General features: G+C 43.5%; 1 protein-coding gene across 1 annotated transcript; it reads left to right on the forward strand.

Annotated features, from left to right (window-relative positions):
* The first annotated feature begins 6100 nt into the window (after nt 1-6100).
* LOC137667312 (nucleoporin NUP35-like) lies at nt 6101-19133 on the forward strand. Its single transcript, XM_068408011.1, has 11 exons — nt 6101-6107; nt 6272-6442; nt 8407-8534; nt 10211-10271; nt 10886-11027; nt 11421-11490; nt 11581-11709; nt 13225-13392; nt 13765-13820; nt 15626-15800; nt 19092-19133. Exons 1-11 carry the CDS (start codon nt 6101-6103, stop codon nt 19131-19133), a joined length of 1149 nt encoding a protein of 382 aa, XP_068264112.1.
* The last annotated feature ends 791 nt before the right edge of the window (nt 19134-19924 follow it).

Consider the following 19924-nt stretch of genomic DNA (forward strand, 5'->3'; position numbering starts at 1 on the left):
GGCATTACTGCAACACACTTTCTGGAGGAGTCCCAAATATAAAGCAGACCAAAGGCTGGTTTCAGGCAAGCATTGATCTTGCTAGCACTAACATGAAAAAACTGAAGTAAATTCATATTCCTGATCACGTTTGCTGTTCAAGTATCTGGTCTATCAAAGTAGATGTGGGAGAGATGGAAAGAACATTGTTACGAGTCAATAAGAACTTTTTTTGTGCAGATTAAGAACAAAGATGATGATACTTGTTAAAAGAAAATGGTGAGCCTTTTGTTGCTGTTGCTCTATAAATTTCATATCATTATGAGTCTCTGCAAATTTTACTTCCCAGTGTGCTTACTGATGTGATGTGCTTTGGATGTCCTTTGCACTCTGTGCACTTTGCTCTGGTTATGCAGTTCTCCCCCTTCTCCCGGTGGCTTGAGGATGTCTTCAAGGCCAGGTTGGATGGGGCTTTGAGCAACCTGGTCTGGTGGAAGGTGTCCCTGCCTGTGGCAGGGGGGTTGGAACTAGATGAGCTTTAAGGTCCCTTCCAACCCAAACCATTCTGCGATTTTCCTCCAGGAGGCTGCCTCGCCAGCTGACTGCCCCCAGCCAGGACCAGAGCAGTGTTTGGGTCAAACAGAAATTTACCCCTGCTGTTATTGCTATTTATAAATCTTGTTCTAGCAGCTTTACTGTTAGAAAGAGCACGTTCTGTATTTTAGGATCCAAGAAATCAGAAATTAGCTGACTTCAGTGTGTTACCTGCAACCACCTCCTCTTGCTCCCACCCTTCAGCTCTTGGCTAAGGGGGGGACACTTTTCCCCCTGTATCAGAGTTTTTCACTGAGAGTTGAATCATAGAGAGTAGAGAATATTCCCTTTTCTTGCAACATCTCAATAAATTGTCTTTGTGAATTTTATTTCTAATATGTTATTTATGCATGTGTAAGAAATAATGAAATACTGACACTGCTTAGGTGCACTTGGGAAATGTAATAGTAAATATTTAATGTAGGGATTGAAAAACCAGATTCCTGTTCCTGCAGTGCCATCTATCCCCCAGCCTCTGCAGCCACACATGACAGCGGGGCATTTTAGTTCTAGGGAAGTAACACAACTCTTGGAAAGGCTTAGTAATTACTTCTTTAGGGGGGAAAAAAAAAAAAGGAAAGGTTTAATGGCTCTTATTTTGCAGGGTGTTTGGTAATACTGCATGCACAAGCGTGTCAGTGAGTTCAGTGAAGCTTATCTGTGCGTGTATGTGGAGACCAGCCTCAGACTGGGCCATGGGGGCTCAGCAAAGACATCAGAGACTAACTGTGGACTATCGTGGCCTGAATGAAGTCACACCACCACTGAGTGCTGCTGTACTGGACATGTTAGAACTCCATCACAAACTGGAGTCAAAGGCAGCCAAGTGGTATGCCACGACTGACATTGCTAATGCATTTTTCTCCATTCCTTGGGCAGTGGAGTGTAGGCAACAGTTTGCCTTCACCTGGAGGGGCATCCAGTACACATGGAATCGACTGCCCCAGGGGTGGAAACATAGCCCCACCATTTGCCGTGGACTGGTCCAGACTGCACTGGAGAAGGGTGGAGCTCCGGAACACCTGCAGTACATTGATGACGTCGTTGTATGGGGTGATACAATCGGTCATTTATATTGATTTCTTCATTTCATTAAATCTGGTTAACTTCAACGTACAAGTTTCCCTCCTTTTCCCAATTCCTTTCCTCATTTGGGGAAGGGATATTGGGTGAGAGAAAAACTGCTATTGTTCAGCCCCGGGTGCGGGCTAAACGAAGACAGTTCATTTGGCGCCCAGCGTAAATAGATCACGTGGCAGAACCACAGACTTTTGGTTTAAGAGTCTTGGAGTGTTGAAGTTTTCACAGATTTGACTGGTTTTGGTACAGGAATTCATCATGTTGGTGTCTGTAACAGGGCCACTGGGTGGCATTCTCTGGTGTTTGGTTTTACAGCCACTTTTGGGATGGCTGATCAAATGTGTGGTTTTGCCATTGTTTGTTACTGGTTTTGTGTGGTCTGTCGCTTCTGGGCATGGACTTAAAGCTATCAGTCTGCTATGTGGTTTGGCATTGCTTTATGGTATAAATTCATTTGGAACTGGGACCATTTCTGATTTCCATGGAATGGGAATGGGTGACCTGTATGTTCTTTTTCCCTTGAAGCAGATCTCACTAGCTCTTGAAAAGTTTGAGTACCTGTGGGATGTCTCGACCACCATGCTCATATTGTCAGGCCTTTTGAGTGTTTATCAGTTCTTGCTCTCGCTTAAACATCAGTATAAGGGCAGATACGGCACAGCTGCTGCAACCACTGTAACAAACACCGCAGCTGCCCCGGTCCCCACAACTGGAATCGCAGATACTCAGACCCTGCCAGTCCCTACAGCAGGCACCCCAGCTACCCCAGAGGCCATTCAGATCTCTGCACTGGGCGCTGCGATCACCCAACTCCAGGCAGCACTTGCTGTGATGACCCAGACTTTGGCAACAAGGGCTGCAGCTAATCAGCCCCCAGTGATGGGTGATGCGGCTCACCTAGGGACTCAACCAGTGCCGGTATCGGTCGCCTCTGTATAGAAGATGAAAACCACAAAAAAAGCAGGTCGTGGTGGCCAACCAGGGACATCACAGGAAGCTGAGCCAGAGGTAACAACTCTATCCCTATCCCTGAGTCAGCTGCGAGACATACGTAGAGATTACAGCCGTCATGACGGTGAGCAGCTTGGTACTTGGCTGCTCCACTGCTGGGATAACGGAGACAATGGTCTCAAGCTAGACAGTAGTGAAGCCAAGCAGCTGGGACCAACGGCTAGAGAAGTGGGTATTGATAGGGGTCTTGCAAGTGGTGCAGAGCCCCTCACTCTCTGGCGGTGACTCCTGCAAAGCGTAAGGAGCAGGTATCCCTTTAGGGATGATGTCATATACCACCCAGGCAAGTGGACAACCATTGAGAGAGGGTTAAGAATCTCAGGGAAATAGCTGTGTGGGAGCTGATTTTTGCTGACCTGGATGACCCGCAGACGCCACTAGATCCAGATGCACTCAAGGTTACCAGACCCATGTGGCGCAAGTGGGTACAGACCGCGCCACCGTCATATGGCAACTCATTAGCGTTATTTAGCTGGGCAGATGCCGACGCACCAATGGTGGGCGACACAGATAATTGTATGTGGCAATATGCAGACACTCTCGTTTCCTCCACACGGGCCATCATCTCCGCTGTGGAAAAACCATCTAACGAATCCACAGAAATGGTTGGTAAGGCGTTGGACTCTACCTGTATACTGACTCGTGGATGGTAGCAAATGCCCTGTGGGGATGGCTGAAGCACTGGAAGAAAAACAACTGGCAGCGCAGAGGAAAACCCATCTGGGCAGCCTAATTATGGCAGGATATTGCTACCCGATTAGAGAAGCTGGTTGTGAAGGTACGTCACGTAGATGCTCATGTCCCCAAGAGTCGAGCCACTGAGGAACAGCAAAACCAGCAGCAGGTGGATCAAGCTGCTAAGATTAAAGTGTCCCAAGTAGACCTGGACTGGCAGCATAAAGGTGAATTATTCGTAGCTCGGTGGGCCTATAATACATCAGGCCATCAAGGCAGAGATGCTACATACAGATGGGCCCACAACCGAGGGGTGGATTTGACCCTGGACACCATCGCACAGGTCATCCATGAATGTGAAACATGCACTGCAATTAAACAAGCCAAACGGCTGAAACCCCTGTGGTATGGACGACGATGGCTGAAATATAAGTATGGAGAGGCCTGGCAGATTGATTCCATCTCGCTTCCATGCACCCGCCAAGGCAAGCACTACGTGCTCACGATGGTGGAAGCAAGTCCCGGCTGGTTGGAAACATACCCTGTGCCTCATGCGACTGCCCGGATCACTATCGCGGGCCTTGAGAAGCAGATTTTGTGGTGACATGGCACTCTGGAAAGAATTGAGTCAGACAATGGGACTCATTTCTGAAATAGCCTCATAGACACCTGGGCTAAAGAGCGTGGTATTGAGTGGATATATCACATCCCCTACCACGCACCCGCCACTGGGAAAGTGGAACAATGTAACGGGCTGTTGAAGACAACACTGAAAGCGATGGGTGCTGGGGCATTCAAAAATGGGGATGAGCACTGAGCGATGGCCACCTGGTTAGTTAGTACCAGGGGATCTATCAGTCGGGCTGGTCCTGCTCAATCTGAGATGTTGCGCACTGTAGAGGGGGATAAAGTCCCTGTGGTTCATGCGAGAAATATGTTGGGGAAGACAGTTGGGATTACTCCTGCCTTGAGCAAAGGAAAACCTGTGTGTGGAATTGCTTTTGCTCAAGGACCTGGGTGCACCTGGTGGATGATGCAGGAGGATGGGGAAGTTAAATGTGTACCCCAAGGAGATTTAATTCTGGGCGAGAATAGCCAATAACTGTATGATGCCAAGTGTCATTTTTTATAGTAAGAATCACCCCAGACCCTGAACATGGGCTGCAGCAGATACACGCGCTGCAAGATCAAGATGCAACACACCATCCTGCTGTGCCCAGCTTCAACAGTCCATAACCCCGTACTGAGGCCTGGTCCCGAGCTCCGAACTGAGTGGATCCCACACCGATGTTTTTCCTGCCCTGAGAGACTATGATGAGGAGTGGAACCCACGGATATGGACTGAATTGATTTAATAGACTTACTGGAGGGATGGCCCATGGACTGGAGAGAATGTGTGTGGATGTGTATGTATGTTGAGGGATGGGGAAAATAGTAGTGACTTGATGTAAATGATACAGAATAAGGTGTGAAATCCTGTCCTGGTTTCATTGGGGTTTGGTTTCAGTTTGTGGCCAGCCATGGTGATCAGGGCCATTAGCAGTTAAATGCAGGGCGGCTGACCCAGGCTGGCCCACAGGTGTGTTCTGTATCATTAGCAATCAAGTTCACTATAAAGGGGAGGGCTTGCGTGAGAGACAGGAGGCTCTTCTTGCTTTCCTCTCTTCTGGTCTTCCTTTTTTCTTCATTGATGACGATTCCTATTCCTGGACAACTTGCTCCAACCTGTAGCTAAGTACACTTTTGTGTGTTTTGTGTTAGCATTTATATTGGTTCATTTTATTAAATCTGTTTAATTTAAACCCCCGAGTCTCCCTCTTTTTCCCAATTTCCTTCCTCAGTTGGGAAAGGGACATGGGGTGAGAGAAGAGCTGTTACTGTGCAGCTCCGGGGGGCCGAGCGCAGACACCCCGTCAGGGGCGGGTGGCCGCGTGCGCCCTCAGCCTCGGGCAGCACCGACAGCCATTTTCCCGCGCCCTCCCCGGGGCCGCTGACACGGCGGCGGGAGGCAGCTCCGGCCCGCCTGAAGGCGCCCGGCGGAGCCGCCGTCGGCCCTTTCCCGTCGCCATGGAGCCGCCGCTGAGCCGCGCTGCGGGGCCGCCGCCGGCCTCCCGCCGCCGTTGCCTCCTTCGGCTTTGCCGGGCGCCGCCTCGCCCCGCGCGTGCGGGGCCGTTGGGCAGCGCGAGGCGCCTCCGAGGGCGCTGCCGTCCGGCCTCGGCTGCGCGGCTCTTGCCCCCGGCGCTGCCCGCGGTCCTCTGGCCTCGTCAGGGCGCTGAGGCTGGTGCTGAGCCCCTGCTCCGGGCGGGGGGAGCCCGGACGCCGCCGGGGTGAAGCGGGTGACGGGAGACCGCGACGCCATGAGCACCTTCCTCCGGCGGAGGGTGACAGGGGCCGCGGGGCTACAGCGAGCAGCCGCCGCGCCGGTGCCCCGCCGTGCCGCGTCCGTATGCGGAGCACCCCGAGGCCCAGGGACAGCTCCGGGGTGCGGCGAGGCCGGCCGTGGCGGCAGGGTCGCGGGGCGGCCGCGGGGCGGCCGGTGTGAGCCCGCGGTGCTGGGCCGGAGCGCGTTCCCCGGGCCGGGCCGCGGAACCGGCCGGCGTGGGAAGGAGGGTCCAGCCCGGGCGTCGTTGCTCTCACGTAAGAAACACCTTTAAAACAGCCCCAAACCCACAGTTACTGCCAAAACCGGGGATCCAGCCGCAACCACAGTAGCTGGTTTAAGAACGAAGCCTTAGCGTGGCAGTTCTTGTAGCTGCAAACGATGCCAGGTTGTGCGAGGCTTTGCTCGCTGGAAAATAAATGGTCAGAGCTGTCGTGGTCACTGCCCGTGTTTTGGCTCGTGTTTCTTTAACAGGACCACTGTCTAAGCAATGGAAAAGACTAGATCACTTGCCTTCTTGCATGTTTTTAAATGTTGTTTTCATTAACACAGGAGCTGAGCCGATGACTCTTGGCTCTCCGACATCTCCCAAACCAGGAGCCAGTGCTCAGTTTCTTCCAGGGTTCTTGATGGGTGATTTACCTGCACCAGTGACTCCGCAGCCACGTGCTTTAAGTGGCCCTTCAGCTGGTGTGATGGAAATGAGGTCTCCGCTACTTGCAGGTCAGAATTCATTAAATGCTGAAAAATTGTCCTGAAAGTGAAAATTTGGTTTGTCTTATTGCTCTACATGACTGTTGCAGACTTGAATTCTTGTAGTTTTGTAACTTGCTATAAATGAACACAACTCACTGGATAAATGGTGAACTCAGGTATATGCAATGGAGTTTGGCTAAATTTTTCAAAGCAGACTTAAGTTTAATAGATGTTTTAAACATAGCAATTTTGGAACAGGAAAGGTTGCTTTTACAGGGAAGGTAATGTGAACCTCTCCTAATATAAAATCAATATTTACAGCTCTTTACAAGTCAATTACATATACAGCCATCAATATTTTCTCTTCATTTAAAACAGAGAGGTCTATTGGCAAACTAAACATAGTTTGTGCAAGCTGCTGATCTATTTGCAATGACTTCTAAAAAGTCACAGGTTGACAGACTTCTGAAAACTGGATGGAGAAAAACTCAAGAATACTTCTTAATTAGTATCTAGTGGTTGTATTGACAGTTTTGATGTCTGCTGTAGCTGGGCTACAGTAGTGACTTTTCCTAGCTGTAGATGCTTATCTCTTTCTAACCCCCTAACTGATGGGACTAGAAAAAGTTCTTACCCATGGTTCTAAGATGGTGATATGTCTGTTTTCTTCTCTGAGAAGTATGAGTGAGTAGTTAGCAGCTTTGTTGGTTTATTTCCTGTCATGGGTGATCTTGGCTTTTGTATTAAATCAGTTGGCGTAATCTAAATATCAGGTGGTGTTAGTATGCTGGTCATTTTGAAGGAGAAATTGAGGATTAAAGTACTGCAAGATAATTTTAGATATTGTTTTCTTTCAATTTCAAGCAGAGTTGGACTCGATGATCCTCATGGGTCGTCACTTCCAAGTTGAGATATTCTGTGATTGGTGGTCTGTTGGTCTCCTGCTTCTTGCTTTTGTCTGTCCCCCCCACATACAAGCCTCTTAGGGAAATAGTTATGAAATTGAAAGTAGTCATGTGAATTTCACCTAATTGTTTCTGAAAGGGTTTATTACAGCCTCAGAGTGTCAAATCTAAGAAAGGGAACCAGTAAGATACTAACACAGGCCTCCCAAAGTGACTGGTTAAGTATATCGCTTAAACTGAAACCCTTGGTGGGAGAGTGCTTTATATAACACACTGTAACAGTTCTTGGATGTGTTGAACAGTTTAGAGAGGAGTTTTGAAGCTCGGAATTTAGGATTGAAAAGTACTTTGGAAAAGCTTAATTTCCAAATGTTTTGCAAGTGAAAACTGTTAAGTCACACTACTTCCCACCCCCCCACCCCCCCCCCAAAATATTTAGAGATAAATCAAGATCTTTCAGTCAGTTTAATTCTCTGTTATAGTGGAAGTCCCAAAGTTTACAACTGGGAGAGCAGCTGGCTTAACTTCAGCATGTCTTAGTGGAAGCCAGTCCCTGCTCGCAAGAGCTTACATTGTTATTTAGTACGAAATTTCATGGGAAGGAAAGGAATTTGGGCAGTGGGAATGTGACAGCATGTGCAATGTCTGTGTGCATTTTGGTACGGTTCTTCAGCCTGTAACTGTCTCATGTCTTAAAAACCTTGCTTTTGCATCTCTGCTACGGGGAAGTCAGTCTCTGGAGCAGTTAAAGTACACTACTAACCTGCCTTAGAATAGGAAGATGTAGCTGTGCTCAGAGCTTCATAAAGAGAACAAGTGCATGTAAATAGTGAATGTACTGGGCTCATAAGAGGTGTAAAAGTTCTAGGTGATCCTTGTGTAAGGAGGCAGTTTCTGACACGTATGTGACATTCTTATGTAGAACATTCAAACCTGAACAGTTTGGTAGGCCAGATGGTTTTGCAGACCCCCAGTAAAACCATCAACAGTCTTTCATGGCTGAATTTACTGTTGAATTTTCAAGAACAAGTAGCAGTGGAGTAAAATTACAAGTTTTCTCATGCTCTTTGTTTCTTTTAATTGCAGAAGGATCTCCCTCACAACCAGTAGCCCCTACGCATAAAGATAAAAGCCGTGCCCCACCAGTTAGAAGAAAGTATGATGAGTTATCCAGTCTTGGACGTACGTCAATGCCTCTAGCCTCAAGAAGACCAGTAAGTGGCTTATGTCCTGGCCTGTCCTTAGCAGAAGTTGTGAGGTAGCTTACAGCTTCAGGGAATTCTTTAACTCAGTTGTATAAAGTGCTGTAGCAAAATGACTGGTGAGTCTTCAGATGGTGCTTAGTCTGGGTGTTTGGTGCTCCTGTTCCTGTGTAGGCTAAATGAGAGCTGCAGTCATGGAGCTATCTCCTATTGTTACTGATTTTCAATACTGTAGAGAATGAAACATGCAAATCATGCCTCTGCTGTGCTTTGTACGTGACAAATGCGGACTTGTTGCAGCTTTTCACCTTCTTGTAAATATATTGGGCTGCTGTTTGCCAGAAGGGTCCAAATATGCTTTATCTTTTAGTGGGCAACAGAGGCACTTACTGAAATGGAAGGCATTTTGTACTGAGTAAAATATCTGATCAAAATTTGGGCAGGGAGGTGGGGTTAATTTTGAGAGAGTAACAGGAAAATTTCTAGAAGGTCATTCTCAAAATAAGCTCTGCTACTTTCCTCAACGGAGCAGTCAAGCGTTAGTAGGTTCTTTTGCAGTGAACATGATTCTTGTGATGCAAGGAGAAGGCCTTTCACTGAATGAGCCGTCTTTTTATGGAGTGTTGCCTTCTGAAAAGTTTATTCTGAAAGTTCTCTGTGAAGGACAGAGTCCAATACTGTCTTAAAGGACAGGATATTTAAAAAAAAAAATGAGCAGCTATCAGAATGCATGTTGCTAGGTCTACAGGTGCTCCAGTTTGTTTGATCTTGTATCTAAGAAATGCCATGATTCAGGCTAAAAACACACTAAAATTGTTTTGGATATTGAAATCTTTTGATGTGAAAAAGAAAACAACTACTAGCAGCTAAATCTCAAAGTATACTTTCCTTCAGTGCAGTTGCACTAAGCAGTTGAGAGGGCAAGTAAGTCTAGTGATGAGGAACACAAGTGGGGGTTATGCTCCTACGATTTCTAAGCCCTTTAGACAGTGAAAATCAGGTGCTGGTCACTGATGATAGTGGCATCCCTTCCATTAGGATGCACATGAATGTGTGAATTACTGTACTAGAGCAATAGTGAGATGCCTATTTTGAAAAAGTCAAACTATAAGGAGTCTGAGTATTGATACCTAAAGCTACTTGGTTTCACAAAGCAGAGGTGATTGGTGTTAGGTAACGGATTTTTCAGTTCCTGTTACCTAAAGCTCACCCTAAGCCTAAATAAGCTTTCTTCTTCTATACCAGGAGCTGTTCCTTGTTAGATGCTAAAATATTGTAAACAGACCCTGAATCCTGTTGCTTCTGGTGCTTCCCTTCTGTAGTTTGCTCTAGACTCCCATACTATCTCTGGTATTTGCATTTAAGCCTCTGATCAGGAAGGTTAACTGCATTCTCTTCTTAGTCTTAGTAATCAACTGGAAATGCCAGAATCTGATAGTTGAGGCCTACTGGATGTCCAGGCTGTCTGCTAGGCTGTGTGCTAGAATGTAAAAACATTGTCAAATAAATTTAATAATCTTGTATTAAATATGCATGTAAATGTCTGTTCTAACTCTTAAAAGTTAGGAGTAACTTAAGGCAAACAGTTGATATTCTTGCCTGATGCTTAAGTTCCCTGCAAATGAGATCTTGTGATCTGAGAAGTGCACCTGTAAGACTGATTTGTTACTTTCTGTATTTTAATGCAGACCAGCTTTTCTCCAACACGGAGGCTGTTGGTTGGAACTGCACCATCAGCTCCTGGAACAGGTAGATGTCCTGTCAAAATATATAATCCACTTTCTTACTGCTTTCCTTAATACACATTAATCATCACTGTTGAAGCTACCTCAGCTCCTTGCTAATTTGCGAAGGAGTTGCATTGTTATTTACTAGCTTTTCAAAAGGTGTGTGGCTGTGGATAGGAAATGCTTTTCCACTCTGAGACTGACTGAATTTTGATCAACTTTACTTATTCCTGATTCAAAATTTGTTGTTAGCTGAGCACAGAGGTGGTTGTACTTGAGTGAAGCAGCTGAGATTGATGGGTTGCCTTCCATCTTCATAAGGTTTCCTGTCTTGTCTATGAACCCATGGCTTCTTGCTAAGCTTAATTCTGCTGTCTTCTTCCTCTTTGGCTTCTGTATGAAGCTGCTGGTGTTTAGAGGTCAAGGAGGAAGCTGGGTTGCTAGTCCTAAAACTTACTAGCGTGCTTGCAGACGTGGAGTCTGGATTGACTTACTGTGTCTGCAAATAAATCTCTATCAGACTCTTCCATCTACAAGTGAAATGCTTGATAGTGGAATTATTCTTTTACTCTAGGCTCTTAAGCTTCTCTGTCTTGCAAAATTAATTTGTTAAACAATGCCATTTCAATTTTATAGCTTCACGTATGTTCAGTTCTGCAAGAATTGGCCAGCCTAGGAAGATGACTCTATCTCCTGCTCAGCGAGATCCTTTTTATACTCAGGGTGATTCCCTGACTTCAGAAGATCAGCTTGATGACACCTGGGTAACTGTATTTGGGTAAGATGATTTCCAAAGTATTGGAAAAACCATGGGTGAAGTCTTTGCAACATATGGAAAGAAGTACTTGGACGTTGCTGTTGCCTGGCATTCCTTGGTTCTGCTGGAAATACAACTGTGGCTCAAGCCAGCAAACGCATCTATTTTAGTGAAGCACCTTAACTTAAGCTACATGTTAATTTTTTCAAGTTAGAAAGGCAGCGTTCTACCACTGAGGTGTGTGGTGAAGTAAAAATGCTTAGAGGATTATATTCCTCAAGTCGCTGCTTCTGAAATGACGTTAACACACTGGTGTCTTTTGGATTTCTAAAAACCCTTCATAGGGTTATACTTTAGCACCAGAGCTCTTAAACTACTCGTTATAATTTTTTGAGTATTTTTTCTGTCTTTCAGGTTTCCTCAGGCATCAGCTTCCTATATTCTCCTGCAGTTTGGTCAGTATGGAAACATACTAAAGCACGTGGTATGTCTTAGTTTGAGACTTATTTCTGAAAACATCCTGGCTGATTCTTTAAAAGGCTGAATTTCACAGTTCTCACTTGATCTCGTACAGATGTCCAACGCAGGAAACTGGATGCACATTCGATATCAGTCTAAGCTGCAAGCTCGGAAAGCCTTAAGCAAAGACGGAAGAATTTTTGGTGAATCTCACATGATTGGTGTCAAGCCGTGTGTAGACAAAGTAAGTTAACAGCTGTTTTATTTCAATATAAGGCACTCTGCTTTTGGGCTTCCTCTTTGTTTTCCCCGACCTCTTTAATTTCTTTCCATTTTGAATTGCCAAGCAGAGGCCGTTCAGTTATATGGGTACAGTCTATGAGTTTTTCTTAAGTGTTTGACAAGATTTCCTGCTGGGAAGGATCGTTATGGGACATCTCTGTGCTCCTTGGAAGTTACAATGCACAGAATTATATTCCTGTACAAGATATGAAGTGAAACCATAAGAGACAATGTAGATAAGAGCTTCCCAGACTGGAATTTGTGGCATTTAGGGGCTGCAATAGATATGTGATGGCAGATGAAGACTCTTCTTGCTCCTAACTGTCCCTCTTTTTTATGTGACTGTTGATCTGATTCTGGTTTTCCAGTTTATCTTAGTACATCGGACTGAAAATTTGTTAGCAAGACAGTCCCGATCCTATTCTCCCACCTGCCCCCACAAAAAACGAGTCCCTCTCTTGTACGTAGTGGTTGGGTAGGCATGGCTGTATTTCAGTCTGATTTTATCACGAGGCGTTAGTTTCTAGGCATGGACAGTGCCCTGACCATTAATTCTCACGGGACGTTGCATTGGGTACTGTACATGAGCTGAAGCAAATGACAGTCATTCTTTTATAGTTCACAGATTATTTTTTTGGTCTCCTCTAAGGGTAAGTGATGCCAGAGAGTAATGTAAGCTTTCAAATGTAAACCATTCTGGGAAGGCAGCCCTGTTGAGCTTGCAATTACTTTAGTTTTTATCAGTTAGAAATGTTTCTTATACTGATTAAAATTCAGAACCAAATGTACTTCAGTGCCCCTTTCCTCTGTGGGCTTCTGATGGCAGGGCTTCCATCTCTTCTGACCTTATTTACTGTTTTGGTGTCCCGTTTGTATCAAGGACTGAATTGCCTGTAAGCTGAAGCTCTACAAGTAATGAGCTGAGGTGTTTAATTGTCAGGCATCTGATCTTTGTTGCTTTTGAATTCTCATGATGTCTTTTGTGGATAATGTCCACTTTCAAATGTCAATAAATAAACCAATAATCATTAACCTGTATTTGTGGAGGCAAGAGAGATTTCTGGAGACTAATCCATTGAAGGTTTGGCATTAGCCTGTCAAACTTTTCCTGGCCATTGAAAACCAGATATGATGGATTTGACATCTGATTGAAGTTTGTTGCAAGTCTTACAATTTATTTTTGCTCTACTGTTTCAAACTTGGCTGACATTTAGTACATACAGTGAACAGGTTACAAACTTGCACTACTTTGCAATGGCATAATCCAACCCATCAATGATTGCAGTGAGGAAGATGCTGTGTGGTGGTGTGTACTTGTGTGCTCTGTACTGGTGGGCAGTGTACCTGTGCTCTTCGCTTACTTTGAGATGTGAATGTTTTTTATTAAACAGTTCTAGATAATAGATAATTCTAGATAATAAAGGTTGAAATACTGCTTTGTAGTGTTTGTTTACATTATATTAACCCTCTTTTTAAGAGTATGATGGAAAACTTTGAAAGAAGCTCCACATCCTCACTGTCTTCAGTTTTCACTCCACCTACAAAATCCGTCAGCACACCAGTACAACCTGCAAATGATACTATGAGGATTTCTACAGTGAGACCACTTGCAACAGCATATAAAGCTTCCACGAGTGACTGTCAGGTATTTTAAGGGAAACAGGAGTGTGTGTTTCTTTGTGCCGTCTCCCCTTAGTTGTGTGAGGCTGTACACACATGAACTTCAATGTGACAGTAGCCTTGATCTTCTCCTGTCATTTTTTTAAAGATGTGGTTCAAGTACAAACTCAAGTCTGTTCAGTCTCTAAAATAGTAATAAACAAAATAATCAATTAACGAGATTTGTTACTTTTCCAGAGGTTAAGGTCTTGTTTTGAGAATCTTTCAAACATGTTTTGTCAAAATACAGTAGCACTTAGGAAAAGAAAAGAAAAAAACTGGTTAGTATTAAAAGAATCAACTATATGCTGACTGATTCTCTTTATTTTCTCTCTTCCTCTTCCCCCCTGCCTTCTAGGTGGTTTCTGGCAGACAAACTCCTTGGAGAGGTGGCTCACGGGGACTGTTCTTAGTGTTTGTGATTTTCTTTTTTTTATTAGGATTCATTACTCTTTATAATTATCTCTAGCATAATGTTCTAAATGTCATAGCAACCTTTTAACTGTTTGTTTTATTAATAAAGCTAAATAAAGTTAAGTTTTCCTTGGGTTGTTTTTTAAACAAGTGTGAGTTCTGTTGGGAAAAACTATTTGCAGTACCTGATGAACCTATAACTGGATCTGAACACACTGATACTAAAAATGATCTTCCCTGATTTCAAAAGGAAAAGCCCTACCAGTGTTATTGACTTCCTCGTGTGCGACAGTTGTTGCTCATGCGTTTGTAATGTTTTAATCTGGAAAGCTCACTGCCATTTTGTTGTGAAGCTCTCGGTGCCGCTCAGCAGTGGAGCACACTTGTTCCCAGAGCTGCACCGTCTGGGGCAGGGAGAGTGACGGGGCTGCCCGGGTGTGCTCTGTCCCGTCCGGCTGCAGAGGCTTGGCAGGGTTTCTTCAGGCGCCAGAATTACTCCACTGGCATCAACGTGGTTTGTGCTGAGCTAATGTCGAGGCCATCGATGCTGCCTAATGTTTATTAGTGTGTTATCTCTCAGCAGAGCAGGTGCTGCTGATTTTTACTGAAGTAGGAACAACCAGTGTCAAAACTAGCTAATGCTTAATTGTCGTCCCATGGGTATTTTACAGCGGTGTGCACTCAACAGGTAACCAACTGTAGCATTCTAAGCTATAAAATGCTGAGTTGAAATAGCTGAATAGAAAAATGTGATGTGTCAGTGACTAGAGCTGCTTCCATTTCAACAGTCTGCTAAGAAATTTTCTCTAAGGTGTTGGCTGAATGATGATTTAAAAAAAAAAATTGAACTTCTTCCCCCTTGAAGTTTTCTTTTGGAGATGAGCCTCTCAAGTAACTGTGTGTCACATAAGCTCATAGTCTTCGAGACAAAGGCCTCTTTCATCTGGAAGAGAGCAATTTTTTCTCCAATACTTAGAAATCAAAAATCTTTTGATTCCAAGGCTGTGCTAGTGTGGGTCAACATCAGCATTTTAGTGTGGGTCAATAGTGTGTTGGTCAGGTGAATATCCAGTCATATTTCCGTGCTTTGCTTCACACTGCAGCGTGGTCTCACAGTTCAGCTGCGCTTCTCTGATGAAATTTAGATTGAAAGATTAGTCCTGGAGCAGCCTAATGCCCCTCGGATGCAAATGGGCATCCAGGTTACAGGATTAAGCTAGAGATGGTCCTGAGTAAAACCCCAAAGCACTCAGTGAGAAGTCAGGTTTCTACCTCAGGGCACCTGGTACTTCACTGTGTGCTTTAGAAGTCACCTCCATGCAGGCAGATTCAGAGATATCTGAGATGCATTTTACTGTATTTGCTGACTGATGCTTTTGGAATATTGGTTGCTACTCATCCCTTTGCTTTTGATCAAAGGGAGCTGCTCAAACCTAATTAAGATCTGGACGTGTTTTCTCAGAATACATCTGGCTTTTTCTCGGTGAAAAATATTTGTGATGCGGATGACTTCAGCAAGAGAACAGGTAGTTCAGCTAAATTCTTGGTTTGCTAGTTGCTTTGCAAAATACACTTCTGGTGCACTTCAGACTTGTAATAGTGTGTGTAGGATTTAGTTTAGTGAAGTGACGAAAAATAAGATTGAACTCGGGTCAGGTAAGTCTGAAGCTAAATACATAAGGAAGGAGTGGGAGCCAAAGTCAGCAGTTTGGCTGACCTATTTTACCAGTAAGTCCCAGGTTTAAAACTGCTAAGTTGTGTGTTTTTTTTCCCAGTTGTTTACCTTACTCTCTTGTTTCTCATAGCTTTAGGAATGATTTTACTAATAGGTCATTGCAGCAGCTTTCTGTAGAGTTAAAGCCTTTGGGAGGAGCAGATGTTGTTTACTTTGCTCTGGAGGTAGAAGAAAGTTTAGAACCTACAAATCTGTGTACTTCTGGACAGTGTCATGAAGAAATTCTCTTCGTATGGCTTCTGCTGGTAAGACTTAATATGTTGTCTTAGTGTCGAGCACTAGTTAAACCCTGGCATTGATGACTTGGGCTTATGAGGTATGAGAACATCACAGTCCCCCCCTACACAAACCACTGCACAGCTTGGTTGCGGTGTGTTCCTGATAATATCATCATTAACTGTATGAGTATCCCGGGGCCGTGTGTGAAAGGGCAGAGGGTATTGAGAAGTACGTGTGTGAAGAATCTCTGAGGCACTTGGAAAGTCTTCAAGTAAACCTTGTCAAGGCTGGCTGCTGTTGTTAGGTAGCATTGCATTGAAAAATCCAATTCTTCCTGTTTGTTAACTGTGTCCCTGCTGCTCTGCAATAAGGAAGAATTCTCTTCTAGCTGTAGCTAGATGTAATTTACATTAAACCCAAAGTTACAGAGTTCAGCTGGTGACCTGTAACATACTCATGGAACTCGGTTCTGGTTTCAGTTCTATGGGGTTTCTTGTAAGGCTGCGGACGACAGTTTTCACAGGATTATGGCTTTAGTGTAAAATAGAACTGTCGTGAATGCTTGTGTTCTGTTGTCTGCCTCAATCACAAGCATATTACTCAGGGATCTAATTCACTTCTCTTAGTATATTGGTCTGCACAGTTTTAAATTCTAGAAGGATTTGTTGTATTGTTTCAATGGTAATTTCACTACAATTTCAACTTTTTTTTTTTTTTGGCAAAGACTTCTATAAATTGGAGAGAGTGTTTGTTTTTGTCCTCCTTTTCCCTTCCCACCCCTCCTCAATTAGCTTGCTAGTAACTTTCAAAATGAATTATATTTATTTGGGTAATCCGTGTGCACTAACATCAAACGTTCGAGTACATCATGTCTGCCTCTCATTTCAAGGTGTAGGCATCTACCTCCACCATGTGGCAGTTCTGAAGAACTTTAATGAGAGGTTTAACTGATACTGAGTGGAATATGGTATCTTAATTATCCTTTAGATAGGCAGTGCATAGACAGTACTGTGAGGGAACAGCAGTGCTCAAATGTATTAGTTGAAGGGTTTTCGTAATAAAAGAAGAAAGGACAAAGATGAGTTTACTAAATATCTTAAGTCAGGAGTAATTCAGACTTCTAAATATTGCTTCAATTAAATAGTTCTTAAACTTTATGTAAAATCTTACCAGTATTCACTCATCTCCATTTGGAGATGGATAAATTGACCAAATGATATTTTAGCAGAATACACCTCAATATCCATTTTGTATGAACTTAATTGCCTTTTTTCTGATAGTCTGAGTGCATGTATAAAAATACAAGACTTGCATCAGTTTTCTCTGATTGACTGTAGATGTCTGGACCAGAGATGAGTCTGCAAACATGTACTGTTTAAATATGTTTAGAAATAGTAAGCTGTTCAGTTGTTAAGTGAGTGAAAACAAACTGAACTGGCTTATAAACAACTTGGAATCAGGAGCTGGTTTACTGAATTTCAGACTGCAGGGGAGAAGGCTCTGGAATAAACATTCTAGATCTCTAGTGAAACCAAGTCCTCGGGCAACTTCATGGCTTTGTGCTAATGCCTCTTTTTAATTGTTTGGACAAGAGTAAAGGGTGTTCTGCTGTGGTGGTGTCTCTCAATAAGGATCAAAGGGCAAACAGTGCCAACTGTCAAACTTCTCGTAGTGTTTCTAAATCAGAGTTTGGTTGGTGAAGTTACCTTTGAAAATGAATGAATAATTAATAACTTTGTAAAATGTTTGTGGCCTTCTAGTAAGGAATCCTTTGACTCAGGTACGTTTGTGTAATGCATAGAAGCTGTGGTTTTATCAGCAAAGTCATATTTTCCCCTTTTCTGCAAGTAAAGCTCACGTTGAAATCAAAAGCGTGTCTGAAGCTGTAAATTCCTGTCCTGTGTGATGTCATCAGATATCTTGATTCTTCTTCAAGTTCTTCAGTTTTGTACGTGAACTTTCAGCTTAAATAAAGAGTTTATTGCTGATGTAAGCAAATACAGTTCAAGTGACCCCAAAATTCTGGTCTTTGTAGATGAAGGGCTGTTTTTTTGTTCATTAGAGTCTTTTTGTGTATGAAGTTGGAGACTCTTCTGATTAGAAACAGCATGGCAGTGAGGAATTGCTCTGAGCAGTCATTGTGTTATTTTGCTCCGTTGTTTATCTCATCAGATTTTGGTATAGTTAACTGCAGAAATCAGTTTATTGAACATATCTTTCATTGTAGGGATGAACTGAGTTTTCAGTATGAAAAATAGAGAGCTTTTCAGTGATATTTTTTTTTCCTTTCTATTGTGTATGTCAGCCACCTAATTATCATCTTGTTTGCATGCCTTTGGAGCCCTGTGTGTGCTGTGAGAATCTGTCCCTTGTTGCAGAATTAAGGTCCAAAAAATGCTGTTTTCTTTTTCAAGGATCTTTCCAACCCCCTGGTGTTACGAATGGAACCTTGAATCCATGAGGCCAGGACAACCTGACAAGTGGATGTCTGGAGATCTTGGAAATGATAGTTCTGTAGTGTGGATTAGCCAGTTATTAGTGGTAGGCTTTGTTCTGAAACCTGAAGATAGTCCAAATTGATTATCAGATCAAGTGCTGTAGCTGAATATTTTAGTTGGAACCCAGACTGGGGCAGATTCTGAGTGCTGGTGTGTGAACTGGTGGTTGTTCTTTTGCCAAAACTCCCATTTCCTCCTGGCAACTACACGTGTAGCTGGCTTGAGGGAATCATGATTGCAACACTGGCTGTCATGGCATAAAGCACTGTAAAATTTATTTATTAAGCTGTTCAGATCTTTTAATATATTAATAACATTATTAATTCAACTACTGTCAGTTTGCAGTCTCCTGCTCAAAAATGCTCAGCAATCCGGACTGCAACAGGAGTCAGACGTTGCTTCCAAAAAGTCATAAAACTAATGAAACTTCATCTTTATGAAAAAAAAAAGTCTTTGCTGCAGAGTAACCAACTCTTCTTTCACAACATGCGTTCTCAGCTGGCAAATGCTTTTACTGGGCTTTCTCACTGAGTGCTCTTAGCTCTCTTTTTAAAGTTTGTGAATTGGATTTGTTTGCTGTGTAGGGCTGCACTGGCAGATAAGATCATGCTGCTGACTCCAGTGAAACTGGGCGAAGGCCTGCCGTATTTTCCACGCATGCAATATGATAGCGTGTAATATCACATTTCAATAGGTGAAATACAGTTAAAATTGTCCATCATAGGATACTGTAATGGGCTGTTGGTTTTTAGGTGCCACAGTTTTTCTCTCTTTGTAATTGAATTGTGCTTGTGAACATATGAAAATGTTCATTTGCAGATTGAAGGTCATAAAGTAAAAATTGCACAGAAGTTAGCCTAGACAGGCTAGAGAACAGTCTGATATTAATTACATTATATTTTCCATATGACTGCATTAACAATGGAGCTTGCATATAGCTTGAGTAGTATAGGTTTTGTTCTTGCTAGTGATAAATTGAAAAAAAAAAGACATTAATTGTTCTTCCTGTGCATTTCGACTTACCAGCATTCCAGTTTCTAGCGAATGCGGTGGTTCTTTGGAATGAGAAGTATCAACCAGCTTCCACTGCAGGTAAATGGTAGGAATGGGATAGGATGAATGTACATCTTGACTTAAAGGCTTAAAGCATCTTTCTAAAAATTAATATTTTAAGTGCATTTTAGTGGAGTAGGTGGTGGCAATGACTGTCTTTCCAGCTTTGACCTTTTAGTCCTTGCTGAGCATCTTACTAGTTGAGTCTTCACATGCTTTTTCCAGCTCTGTGTGGAGTTGCCACTGGAAAAGGTTCTGAGAGATGTCATAGATTGGTAGAATATCTTTGAGTTGGAAGGGACCCATAAGGATCATTGAGTCCAACTCCTGCACCAAAACCATGGCACTAGTACATGTAATTACTAGTTGCAGTCCAGTGTTGGCAGCTGGTGTTGTGTGTCACGGTTATGTGGATGAATTAAAGCTGTAGTAGCATATCAAAATGGGATGCAGGAGCAGCTGCATAACTTGTGTATCTCTAGAAGACTTTTGGGGCATCTGACTCTAGGTGGGCCTGTAACGAACCTTGAGAGATGTTATGTGTGTGTGCAGATATTCAGGATATCATTGATGGAATACACAATGTGACAAAGACCATG

The sequence above is a fragment of the Nyctibius grandis genome, chromosome 9, assembly GCF_013368605.1.
Source record: "Nyctibius grandis isolate bNycGra1 chromosome 9, bNycGra1.pri, whole genome shotgun sequence".
Taxonomy (NCBI): domain Eukaryota; kingdom Metazoa; phylum Chordata; class Aves; order Nyctibiiformes; family Nyctibiidae; genus Nyctibius; species Nyctibius grandis.